Source organism: Ostrinia nubilalis, chromosome 20 (genome assembly GCF_963855985.1).
Source record: "Ostrinia nubilalis chromosome 20, ilOstNubi1.1, whole genome shotgun sequence".
NCBI classification, from domain to species: Eukaryota; Metazoa; Arthropoda; class Insecta; order Lepidoptera; family Crambidae; genus Ostrinia; species Ostrinia nubilalis.
In genome coordinates this window covers 4,175,921-4,189,241 of record NC_087107.1, presented here as the reverse complement: position 1 = coordinate 4,189,241, position 13,321 = coordinate 4,175,921, and the positions used below count along the sequence as shown (strand labels likewise).

Genomic DNA, 13,321 nt, shown 5'->3' with positions numbered 1-13,321 from the left:
TTGATGATTTATTTATTTAAGCTTTTATGCTATACAATTGGAACATAAGGCATTCTCTGCCAGTTCAAAAGTGATTCACGCACTGCACCGTCTAGTTCATGACCCCATAAATCAACATAGTTAGGTCATATCAACTTCTCATTAGCCCAGTGCAGTAGTTTGAGTGTATGAGGATTGTGGCTAGGATTGACCTCTGTGGTTGAGGATTCCGGGTGAAGCTCGCTGCCACCTTCGGCCTGATCGTCACTTACCATCAGGTGAGATACAGGCCAAGAGCTTTCTCGTTGTAAATAAAAAACAATCAATACTTGAGGGTGAAAGTTTGAATGCCGCCATGCAGGCAAGCTTTTTAGTTCCATTTTATTCAAACATAGCAAATTGCCCAGCTCCTAACGACCAAATAAAAGTACAAGCCAGTGAAATACCAAGCCCTTATTTTCGCACTAAACAATTTCCCAGTATTCCAAAGCAAATAGATCAGCATCTAAAATAGCACCAGAATTATCGCGTTCCATTGTCTAGCGCTGTCGCTTAAAAAATATGCCAACAGCAAAACTTTAAAATTAGCCACATTTTCGCCCATTTTGTGTAAAATACGGGCATGCCTTTGCGGCCATCGATCAAGCTCGGTGCTTGTTATACACCGTTTCTCACATCAGTACAATGCTCGTTGGGGGCATATTTCAAAGCTATCCAGATACACTGGACGATCGCCGCGCGCCAGAACTTAATAAATCACGCGTTTACAATATTTATTCGCCGGGAGACCCCACTACGGGTTCGCGATGGTTTTGGAGAAAAATTTAAAAGGTGTTAGATATAGATTATTCCTAGATGAAACTTTCCTGCAATTCTTGTTGATACGATATTTACGCAGTTCGCCACAAACTAGCTTAGCATTGGTATAGCATCTACGAGTATGTCTCCATCTATTTTATCAAAATTGAATGTCGGACTGTTAATTTTCTATCAGACTTCCTTCATCATCATCATCAACAGCCCTTTACAGTCCACTGCTGGACTATGAGCCTCCTCCACTATAGTGGAGGGTTTTGCCAGACTTCCTTAACCAAATGATTTTACTATGTATGTATCTAGAATTATTTTCTTACTCTCAGTAACTCTGATCAGCTTCTATATGCACTACGTATCTATCACGCAGTTGCATTTAGTATGACATACTTATTTGACTTGATTGCTGAAACCACTATCAGACTGAAAAAAAAAGCTTGCCATTCGTTGAGTTCCACACTAACAGGGTTCATTCAGGTATCCGGGTTTCATTTCTAATGCCCGTTTTCACCATCCCTAATTTTTAAGTGACCCCTATAACAACAAAATTCCTGTTATGTGTTACCATAGGGGTCACTTAAAATTTAGGGATTGATGGTGAAAACGGGCATAAGTCTTATAATAGGGGTTGATCCCACAAACCCTCGACACCATAGTACGGGCCGTGTTTACGCTCGCGTACGTCGCGTCATCTAATATTGATATCTCAATAGGGAAGTCTGTAAGTGACCGCGTTAAATTATGGCCGCCATTTTTCATGTCCAGCCGCGTCGGCTCGCTGAACATTATCGGACTTAATGGTACCGCTTTGAGCCAATTAGTTGGCTCTGTGTTTTAGGGTTAAAAGATATAATTGTTGGGTATTTGTTTTGTGTAGGTTTGGTTTATAGACCACTTAAGACAGAAATGCGGATTTTAGCAATATCTTAAGTCGTCAATTTTAAAGCAACTTAATAAGTGTACTTATGCCAAGCCATTTTGTTTACCGCATCAAAGTGTCAATTTTATTGCTCCTTGCAAATACGTATGACGATTCACAACATCGTACCTAAACTTCTTCTCAGTCGGTACACTCTTTTCAGAGCGCTCGTGGTCATCATTGTGAATCACGATGAGTGATGTTCCTCGCAATACGGCGCCATTCATCACGGACTGTAGCTTTCCGGGCACTTTCGTTAACCGAAAACTTAGTTGCGGTCTTGATCTTCGTTTCGTTCATCCATCTCATGTAGTTTTAATAATGGAAGGGTAAAAGCTAAAAAAATAAACACTACTTATACTAGGTAGAGCACGCATTCTCGTATTATTTTATAGGTCTTTCTTTGCTGTTGTCTTTCCTGAAACTATAATCCGGGCCTTTTCAAGGCAAGAGTGAATAGGCACTTACAGGGCAGATATGTACCATCCTAGACTGCATCTTACTTAACACGAAGTACGATTGTGGCCAAATACCTGCCTTGTCCTGCTTAAATAACAGCAGCATTACTAGTTCAGCAGCAAAGTTCTTATACTGGCTTTCAGATTTAAGACCTAAAGCTTAGCTTCAAGTTTTTATTTTCTATAATTGTCACAATCGCATATAATTCCGGTGTTCACCAGCTCTCATTGTTCGGGGGATTGCACAATTTGTCACAGCCCTCTTGCGCAATTCATGTCGCTTCGTGCTCTCCACAGATAGGGTTGCCAGGTGTCCGGCTTCAGCCGGACATGTTTGGCTTACGGTCTTGTCCGGCCTGTCCGGCTTTTGTTAGGCTTTTTATGTGGACGCGCCAGGTGAAAATCGAGCTACAGAATAATATCAAGCGCACGCATCAGGATGTTGGGCAACCGATGCTGATAGTACTCACTCGTGAGCTATTATACTACAATTAGTGTGCAATCACCCGGATTTTAGGGTAAAATGTCCGGCCAAATGAAGCACAGAATCCGGCTTTGGACCTGGCAACCCTATCCACAGACAAACACAGTACCCTTTAATAATGAGACCGGCTAGCGCGGAGGGTTTAATGGGGTCCTTACTTCGCTATTTTATGGCCGCCGTTAATATTTTGTGGGTCAGTTGGAACATTTTGCAATTTTAGATAATTGGCAAAAGTAACGTTTACTTCTCCTTATAAACTTTAAGTAACATTTTTCAAAGTTGCATTCAATAGGTGTGTTTTACGTCAGAATAAAAATATACCTTAGACCTCATACCAATAACCTCATAAACAATCAGCGGAAAAATGCATGAAAATATTATTTAGGAATAGGATCAATGTGATGACACTCAAAATATGAGTTTCATAATAATATGAGTAGAGATAGACTAGGTACTCTTGTTCGTGTTTTGTTGTTAAGCTTCAATCATCTGATCTTAGCCTAGACGCAGACCACCAACTTTTTGTCGGCTGATCGTTTAGTCGGGCCGTTAATCAGTATAGACATGTAATAGAAGTGCGCACATTACACCTATTTGATCAACATCTATCGGCCAACTTAAAGACGGTGGTCTGCGCCTAGGCTTAAGAGTATTCTGGCACAACGATTCTGTATTCAAAAATCGATCAACTGAAGTATCACTGAAATTAACTGACAAAATAGTTCTAAACCCTATTATGTATATTTTTAGTACCTACATCCAGTGCATAGCGTCCACGTCAAACTCCCTCGTACTGCTACACTGCTTTCCATTTATACATCCAGCAACAAAAAGCCTTTTAATATTTCACCTCGTTACTCCGGTTATGCATAACCGAGTTAATGGAATGTTTGAGAGCGCCGTCCAATTTGTGCGTCTGCGCGCGCGCATAAATCGCGACGCGACGTAGGCGGCGGACATGTTGACAATTTGTTGACTGTTACCGTATTTGCGGTATACAGGGTGGAATTTTGTAATGCCACCTAGAGGGAAAGTACCCTTAATACTGTAGATATAATGTTTTATTCAAAGAAAACATTCCTTTATTTTTGAAAAGGAAGAAAACTGCATTCAAAGATTTCCAAAAAGTTTCCCTCCAGGTGGCATTACAAAATTCCACCCTGTATAGCGCGAGTTCGATAAAGCCATGTTGGTGTAAGGTGATGGTTTCACTTTCAGAGAGGCTTTCTTTGATCTGTGTGAACTAACAAACATTTAAATTATATTAAAATAGGTGATTTTGTGACGCCATAATAAAGACATCAACGCGTTAGCCGACGTTTGACATAAAATGTAAGTTTTCAAAAAATATAAAATATTATACAAACCTTTAGCATGAGCATGTTATCCAAGATAAATGGTTGGATTTCACAAATTTACGGGTTTTTCACAAAAATAGCTGACATCTTTAGTTGACCCAGTGCTTCCCCGATGGGATTGTAATTCAGTAATTGAGCAAGACACTTTAGTTATTGTTACTTTTTTACATACCTAGTTGTTATCAAAGTTTTTGTTACAATTGATTGTCGTCATTTTGCCTGACGACGATACTTTAATGCAACTAACTAGCAAGTGGGTCTTAAATTACCCTAAAAGCCTTATCGCAACACATCCGCGGCATACGGGTCAAGTGTGCCCCGACACATTTACCCTTTGATTCAGGCGGCCCCTATCTGCTCTTTCCCAATGTGAATGCTAAAACGATTTGTCGTCGTCCAACGTATATCTAAACTTGATGTACACTCGCGTGCACTAGGTTTTGGTTACTGAAAGATTGTTAAAAAATCAAGATTTATAATAAAATTTATTTTGAAAACGTGATGCTGATTATTGTGACATGCTGAGTCCTGTGATTCTGTTAGTACCTAACTACCTACAGCGCTTCTATGCTTACTTTATCATCATCATCATCTCAGCCATAGGACGTCCACTGCTGAACATAGGCCCCAAATGCTTTCCATGTTGCCCGGTTGGTAGGGTTGCATCTTAGGAACAAAGTAATGGTCCGATTAGTATTGGACAGTTGGCTCATTTATCGCGGAAGGTTATACCATCACGCTACCACCAATAGGAGCAGAGCATCAATGAAAACTGTTGCGAAAACGGGAAAAGTTATTCAAACAATTTTCACGCGAAGTCGTCCAGCTGTTTCTAATAAAGGATAACATCATAAAGGCACATTACGTGTGGTGAAAAAAAGTACTTAAGAATACAAGGCTGTGAATGTAATAACTCTTATTTATCAAACCTCATCGTACCTTCAATCAAATACATTACAACACAAGTACTTTCCATTTCTGTGAACTGTGTACGCGAGTTGTCAAAGTTAAATATAGGTACATGATAAACGTCGCTGTGTCACTGATGACAAGAATGATGCGCTTACGCAGGCCCTATCTATGTCATTGATATAGGTCTATGCTCTTGAGTATACATATGACCTCGAATCATTCATACACACACATACTCATCAATGTTCGTTTTTATTATATTTTTAATATCAGATGTTAAATTAATTGTTGTTAAAAAAAAGGGAAAAATTTTAGGTGCACTAAATGAGAAAGTACAAATAATGCTTAGATAATGAATGCATTCCTCTAATATTTGATCTCACAAAAAAACCCTACTCATTTGAGCAAACTTATAACACATTGATTTGCATCGTGCGGTCCACACAGCTTATGACCGCAGTCTGTGGAGGAACACTATCTGTGGTCGCGATCCTCATCAGTGAGGGACCGAGGAAGAAGAATAACACATTTGACTTAAATGAGTACTTTCAACTTACTCTAGCTAGAGCCTCGAGGATTTATGCAGAAGTAAATTATTTTTACTGAAAAGATAAGACCGCTTTCTCTACATAGACCCTAGGTACTTTCTTCCCCAGCACTTTTCTCGCCGACCGTCCCTATGTAGGTCCAGGCCCGAGTCCAACTATGTGACATTTCCCTGCATCCACTATCTTAAAGGTTGCTCGCAGCGAGCCGCTAAAGGTTACGCTTACAAATTTATACTAGGCATCTTGCTGATTGAGCTACCTGTATGTTTCTACCATTGTTCTGTGAGTGGGACAAATGAGAGGTAATTTTAAGGAATATAGGTACTTTTAAGGAAGGTATTAAGGAATTTTTTATTTTTATTTTATTATTTATTTATTTATTATTCATTATTGAGCAATAATAATAATAATAAATCATTTATTTGCCAGAATACGGTTACAAATGGTTATAAAAAGAAAAGTTTCCAACATATTCTATCGTACATACGATGTGCAAATATTACAAAAAATACAATTACATATTTGATCCAAATAGCGTCCTAAATCCTCTAGAATTTAAATTTAGAATTTTTTTGGAGGTTTTTTTTTATTCAGCATAAAAAAAACAGTACATAACATTAACTTACAAGCTATGCTGAAGAGGCGCCCGCTCAGCAATATTCGCGACATAACAAGCGCCATCCATGTCGGGAAGCTGGTTTTCAGCGGAAATGAGAATTGCGGATTGCGCGCCCTCTTGACCGAGACCATATCGAGGCGGTTTGATGATGCATAAATAGACAGAAACAGACTAAGGGTCTTTTAATATATGAATATACCTAAATCATCTAATTACACATGTGTAATTCTTACAAGAATGTCTAATTCTTCTTTGCTCATGAGCAAATTTATTACCACCTACCTTTATTAGGCACCTACAGTTACATATACGAGTAGGTACATACCTACTTGCCTCATTGATGAACCTAATGTTATTTTATTTTTCTTAAACCTATACCTGCTGACTGTCACAATTTTTTAATTTAAGAAAAGAGTCCCCTGAATATGCCCAGGGCTCCAAGTAGGTGAAAGACTTTTCTGAAGATAGCACATAAATCGTGTTGTGTAAATCTGTAGGTACCAGCCCTTTAAATAAAAACTACCTAGCGAGATATTACTGCAATTCCCATTACACTGAAGTACCAATTTGACCAATGTTCAGGTCCGCAGATAAAATCATTAGTATAAACATTAAACTTTAGAATTAGGCTACTTTGGACCCATTCCAGATGCTAATGGGCAAAGCATGTAACTTGCATTATACAATGACAGCCGATTCTTCCTTGTAAGAAATGACCTATTAAAAATGGTTTAATTGATTTTGTATTCATTACAAAACACGTAATTGTGCTTTGAAATAACATCAGCATAAAAATCAACAAATGAAAGTTGAGACGTACGGTACAGCACTGTGGTACAGCGCAACAATGTAAAGTAGTAGCACAGAATAAGTAATAGTACCAAGGTGTATAGCACTTTATAATAACATTCTACCTCTATGTATAGTTGCAATTCACGAAGGCGAGTAAGCTTTATATGTGTGGTGGCTCCCTACTGTTTGTTTTTCAAAAGTTTTGATAGATGTACACACACAAGTTAAGATCACTCGCCTTCGTAAGTTGCAATAACACAATTGTTTTGACTGAAACAATTAGTCTAATTTTATAATATTGTCAACAGTGAGCAAGAAGCAGCAGTCATGAAAGCTAACCCCTGGCTATACCACTACTACGCGGTCCAGTCCAAACTCCACTACGGCCTGGCCTACGAAGCAGCGTCTAGGATGTACGGGCCTCCCCCAGGCCCAGACGTCCAGGTCTACCCCCCAACGATGCAGTACACAACCCCACCCGTCTGCATCAACGGGAACCAGCCAGTGATGATGCCCAACCCAGTACAGCCTCATATTCCACATGTTCCTCCTCACATAGCTCCGATGCACTACGCGTATGAAAGGACCGACAACGGACCAGTGGATTACTCGGTGTCATTGCAGGAAAACAGGTATTAATATAAACAATCTTCTATCATAAACAAAAGATAAGATACCATAACACTTTTCCACTTGAGATTTAAATTTCGAAGAATTTAGTCAGATGCTTATCTACCTCTACACGAGAGCATAGAATTTATGAAAAAATACACATCAGGATAGACAGCATCATAGCAAAACCGCATGTGTAACTTTAGCTTCCTCTTCCAGGTACCACAATATCCGGATAGAGGATACGAGAATCCAACCTAATGCGAAACGGAAAGCGAAAAATGCCGACGAGAAACCCATCACCCCAGTTCCCAACATGTCTCCGCGCTGCACTCCTTCCACAGTCACGTCTGGAGACACGTTAGTCGCTGTCCAAGCTGGGTCCATCACGAGCAGGCGACCAGGGTCCAAGAACTTCAACATAACAGAAACAGAAATGGTTGATCAATGGAATCCAAGTCCGACGTGGTCGGAGTCAGCATTGCAGAAAGTCCCTGACGTCTGTCACCAGGACTTGAGTCCGTACGTGACGACGACGCCTCCAACGCCGTCTGGAACTCCCTCAGCTTACACTCACAACTGTAGCCACACCTTTGTGTTCGACTGGTCACCAGAGCAATATGTTCCTCATACTAACAATAGATGTAACACAGTAACGACAGAAAGTTCCTACCAGCAGACGTGGAATAGAAGTCAAAGGGCGTACGCCGCTGGAGACAGTTCGGTTGATGAGAACTGCAATCCTAATAGATTAAGCTTACCAATGAGGGTCAGTAATCCACCGCCAGCGTATAACGCGAATAGGGAAGCAGACAATATTCTTAGGAGACAAATAGGTGAGTATAGTCGGTAACTATGTACTTACCTACCTTCGAGTTACATTCTACACTTACCTTGTTACATAGAAAAATGCTGATTAGCTGCTTCAAGTGATTTCTCGTCAGTTTGACGCGCTCATGGTCAAATCGTTGCAGATGCAATGTATGTAATCTTGGATGTCCTGGGCTCGATTACCAGATGGGGCACGTAGAGTAGTAGGTAGTAGCAGTAGTAGTAATAAATAAAATTCTGTTAATATTTTCTAATGAAACTGAGTCCCTCGAGCGTTAACTTTTTCTACCCACTTACCTACTAACAGAAGCTTTTCCTATTATTAAGCTTATTTTAAATGGTTTTCTCATTGTTATAGATCGTCCGCACCCAGATTCGCCGGACGCCAAAAAACCAGCATTATAACTAGCATATTAATAACTTTCTTTGAATAATGTAGTTAATTATTTGTTACCCTATATAATAAATTTTATTTTATATAGAAAAGCTCTGGAACTCTCCTGTGATCTTTGTGTTGATAAGTTTTGTATATTAGCTAGATTGTATATTGTCAAATTGTACAAACTAGGTTCACTGTTAGATAGGTAAAGCAATGAAGCGTCACATTGAATGTGATCTACTGCGTATACGAAGTTATGTATAAAGTAAGTAAATAAAACAGGAATTGTGTGCTAGAGTTAGTAGGGTAATATTTAAAAGTATACACTTACACTATTTGAATATGAAGAAATCCCACAATCAGTTGCTCCAGGTATTGTATATTCAATAGTTGCAATTGAATTAAAATTGAGTGTCTACTTGCAATGTCAAAATAATAACTAAGTTCATACGAAGAAAGTAATATGGTGCTCGGCTTATCTCCGAAACGGCTGGACCGATTTTTTCTATCTTTCACTGAAAAAGCTAATGTCACTAGGAGAAAAGTTATTTTAATACATAATTATTATGTAACATATTTAAAGTCCTTTATATTGGAAGTCCAAGGTAAATAAAAGAAAAGGAGTGATTTCAATATTTCGTGATCATATTCCCCTTTCCAATTTTTTGGCGCGAAAAATATAAAAATCTTGCGAGATGGTTTACTACTTTTATTTTACTGTGTATAGCAGAAATGGTGTACCTACAAGACCTACATCAAAACAATAATTCTCAGAATAGGTACCTAATTTTATTTGTAGTTGTTTGTAATAAAAAACCCTAATGTATTATTTAATGTAAACACATACCAGATACCAGTATTTTCAAATAATTGTATACCTACTTGGAACTTTTCCGTCCAGTGTTAAGTCTGAAGTGATTATGTAAGTAATATTTCATTATTTGTAAACAATTTACTTCATAGAAGTTAGAATAGTAAACAATTGTACAAATAATTTTATTTTATTGTAATATATGAAACAGGAATTCCTGAATGGTTAGAAATATTATTAGTATTAATTTATAATTGTGCTCTTGTTGATTCAGTTTTGAAAAGTAAAGATATTAATGGAAAATATTTGTGTCCAATTTATTTCAAACCTCTATAGAAGTTATAATAAGAGAAATAAAAAAGTGTGTAGTTGAAATAATTAATTTATTTCATAATTCCTTAATCTTAGAACAAATCTTTAAATCATTCACTAATTATTCTTATTCTAATTCTGAGAAATCATGTCTAAAAATACAAAATGTTGTCTACCTATTGAAATTCAGAACAATTTTATCAAATAATTATGTCATTAATTTTAACAAATGTAAGCAATTTCCTAATAATTATTAATCAGGTCTCAACCTCATATTTCTCAACAAACATAAGTCTCTAGCTGTATCTTTTCTACCATAGGCAGTGGATAAATCATACAGTCTAAGTATTAGGCTAATACTAAAGCTGTCAGGTAATGCCTTTATCAAAGTAGGAACAAGTTCACTGGGCATCTTCTGGAGAATAATTTGAGCTCTATCTTGGCCACACTGCACAACATATACCAGGAATTCCAAAATAAAATGAGTTTGTGGAGTCACCTCACCATTCTTTCCAGCCAGTTGCGAGAAGGACTTGAACAAAGACTCCAAAGCAGACTGCAGTGGTTCCTTCAACACCACACCAGAAACAGAACCCTGAGAATAGTACATACTGTTGCTATCAGATGTATTGTCATTCAGTCTTCTGACTTTGTTTGATGAGCACATACTATCCAAATCCTCTGAGTCATCATGGCGACGTTTCCGAGCATTGTGCCCTTTGTTATTCCAATTGCTTTGCTCAAGAGCTGCATACAGGCAATATACTGCTAATTTAGCCAATATGGCTGACTGAGGCTCCACCAACTCCTCACATAATTTTGCATTGTACAAATATTGAGGCAGAACATGTAATAACAAAGCTTCAGTGCACTTCTCTATATCCAAGTGAAACATAGCCAGAACAATATCCACAGATCTGTCCAGGTCTTCTTGGTATCTGAATTTGAGTGTCTCTTTGACCAAGTATGTGACAAACCAAACAGCACCAGTTGTGTTCAGTAAACTTTCAATAACATGAGTAGCATCAATATGCAGGTAACCTCTAGTTTTGATATCCTCCCAGACTATTTGCAACTGCTCCAAAATAGGCTGACGTGAGATAATATTTCTAGAAAGACCCACAGTTTTTGTCTTAGGAACAACTGTAGGGTGGATGTCATACTGCATTTTCCTTATTATCTGGCACATAAGAGTGGCTCTCTCTTTGAAATTGTCTATCTGAGCTAACTCAACCTCAGTTAGAGGAGTTAAAAATTGCTGAACCATGTTTATAGGTTTTAAGAATGCATCTTGATGAACAACATTTATGTATGAACATAACCATACAGAGGCACAGACAGCCAGTGATGCCATTTTCTGCCTCAATGAGTCCAACATACGCTTAACATCTGCAGCTGAAAGTGAGCCTTGTTCCCAAGCAAATAAGATTTCTTTTACTGCCCCACTTACATTTACAGCTAGATCATGAGGCTTCAAGTTAGTGTTCTTGAAATCGAAATCTGGAGCGCTCAAATGGTGAATAAAAATGTCAACAAGTGGCTGGTCACACTTCTGCAGGATTTGCTCAGGCGACTTATGAACTCCTTTGTGCACCATACATTCCCTAATCCACTGTTCAAAGAACGAGTCTCCATTTTCTTCCAGAACTGCATCAGCACCATAATCCTGAACTATTGAGCATAGAATCAAGAATGAAATATCAAAAATGTATACCTTGGATTGTGTGGCACCTTTTTCGCTGGCAGCATGCAGTGCAAACTCATTGAACTTTATCAGCCTTGAGACTAATAGCTTTAGTTTCCCTTCCACGGTGGCTACAGCCAATATAGTGTCCAATGTTGCTCCACCAACAATCTGGCACAGCATTGTGTACAGAGACTCTTGAGTCTTATAGAAGTCACCTCCCATGGTCTTCAGGATACCAGTCAATGTTGGCTCTGCTCTTGTTATAAAAGTAGGCACCGAACCTTGTAAGCCAGTAGGCTCCAACTTTTGAAGCTTCACATCTTTGCTCTCCCTTTTCTGGTTAAAATAAGACAGATGTGTTTCAGATAGTATGTTCAATTTTACTAAAGGCTCAATCAGTGATATAATGCTATTGCAAGAATTTTTTGTATCAACCACATCTAATAATGGGGTAGATTGAAGCAGCATTTCAAACGCTTCAACTAGTTCCACAGAATATTCGCTTTCTTTACTTGTAGATCCAGATGTGTTATGCAAGTAGTGCATGACTTGCGGTATTTTGAGGAAAGTGAATGCAGCCCAAAGTGCTTGCTTGGACGCATCCTTACTGGAGTCATTAAGGGAGATGAAACATGCCCTGATCAATTCACAATAGAGTCGGGCAAGAGAATAGCCTTTGATTCTTTGCACCATCATTAACTGACTAGAAAGCTGTTGCAAATCAGCACTCGGGTTCGCTAAAACATTTATAGCAACCAACGCCTGTAGACAATGAGCTACATTCTCCGGTTTATTGTTTAACGGTGCAATTTTATCAATGTCCATATTGCAAATCTTCTGCAACGTTTCATGAATAGTCACCGGAGCTTTGAACTGAGTATTCATCATCATGTAAGTGGTGATCTCTTGGCACTTCTTGGTAACTTCATTGTACTCATCAGGGTCATTTTGCTTAGCTAAATAAAACATTGCCAGTAGGAAGTCAGTGTTAACAATAGAGTTGAGTAATGAGGTAGACTTCTCTAGTAGTTCCTGACTCTGGATTGGGTTTGATGATGGGTACTTGCTGAGTGAGTAATGGTATACTTGCAGAAGCCATAGAATGATTGAAGACACGGAGTAAGCGAGCACTTCTTCCTCCATTTTGCCTCTACATGTAACACTGTCGAGGAATCCCTCCAGGAATTCCAATAAAGCAATAATGCAATGAGGTTTGTGGAACGCATCGAATTTGGAGATTCTCTGAAGAACCGCAGCGTACGAGACCAAGTGTGACGCTAGAGAATGTTTCAAATATGATATTACCAGCTGATTCGCACCGCATCCCACCATGGCTTGCTGTAGTATACAATCGGCGAGGTTATACAGATCTCCGCTGACGCCTCTAGGCAGGATCGTCTTTATATTGATACCCCACTGAATATCCGTCCATCTTTCTCTCCAAGCCTTCAGAATTAACGCCTTCAGGGAGCTAGTTTTACTTGTTATTTTTGAAGCATCCATTTTCACCATTTTCACTTGCACACCTTAAAGTTAATTATAGTTTTTGTCACTTGATTTAGAAAGGTTCATGGTAAGTTATATTTTGCTGCACATGTACTTCGTTTATTCATTATTTTTATCAAAATTCTGATTTTTACGAAAAATTACCGCAAAGCAATGCAATGCAATTTGATGACGACAACGATTTGTTTTCGTTAACGATTGTCAAACAGTTGTCAAAAATGGGCTAATACGATTGGCCAATACAAAAGCAACCTCAAAAATAACCAATGAAAGACATTATAAACTGAAATAGAAAACAAAG

General features: G+C 38.5%; 2 protein-coding genes across 2 annotated transcripts in view; one reads left to right on the top strand and one right to left on the bottom strand.

Annotated features, from left to right (window-relative positions):
* LOC135081520 (PAS domain-containing protein cky-1) overlaps positions 1 to 8,998 on the top strand; it is a 162,717-nt gene extending 153,719 nt beyond the window's left edge. Inside the window, exons 10-12 of the mRNA XM_063976247.1 lie at positions 7,191 to 7,514; positions 7,714 to 8,330; positions 8,684 to 8,998. Of these exons, the coding sequence (XP_063832317.1) occupies positions 7,191 to 7,514; positions 7,714 to 8,330; positions 8,684 to 8,730 (988 nt within the window). The 3' untranslated portion in view covers positions 8,731 to 8,998. The remainder of the gene's footprint in view (positions 1 to 7,190; positions 7,515 to 7,713; positions 8,331 to 8,683) is intronic.
* Positions 8,999 to 9,881: 883 nt separating this feature from the next.
* On the bottom strand, positions 9,882 to 13,188 carry LOC135081491 (mediator of RNA polymerase II transcription subunit 24). Its single transcript, XM_063976206.1, has one exon. The coding sequence runs from the start codon at positions 13,024 to 13,026 to the stop codon at positions 10,081 to 10,083; it is 2,946 nt and encodes a 981-aa protein (XP_063832276.1). The 5' UTR covers positions 13,027 to 13,188; the 3' UTR covers positions 9,882 to 10,080.
* Between the last annotated feature and the right edge of the window lie 133 nt (positions 13,189 to 13,321).

What these genes read in the sequence shown, in the direction of transcription:
- LOC135081491 (XM_063976206.1), bottom strand. Translation starts at nt 13,026, where the DNA reads ATGGTGAAAATGGATGCTTCAAAAATAACAAGTAAAACTAGCTCCCTG.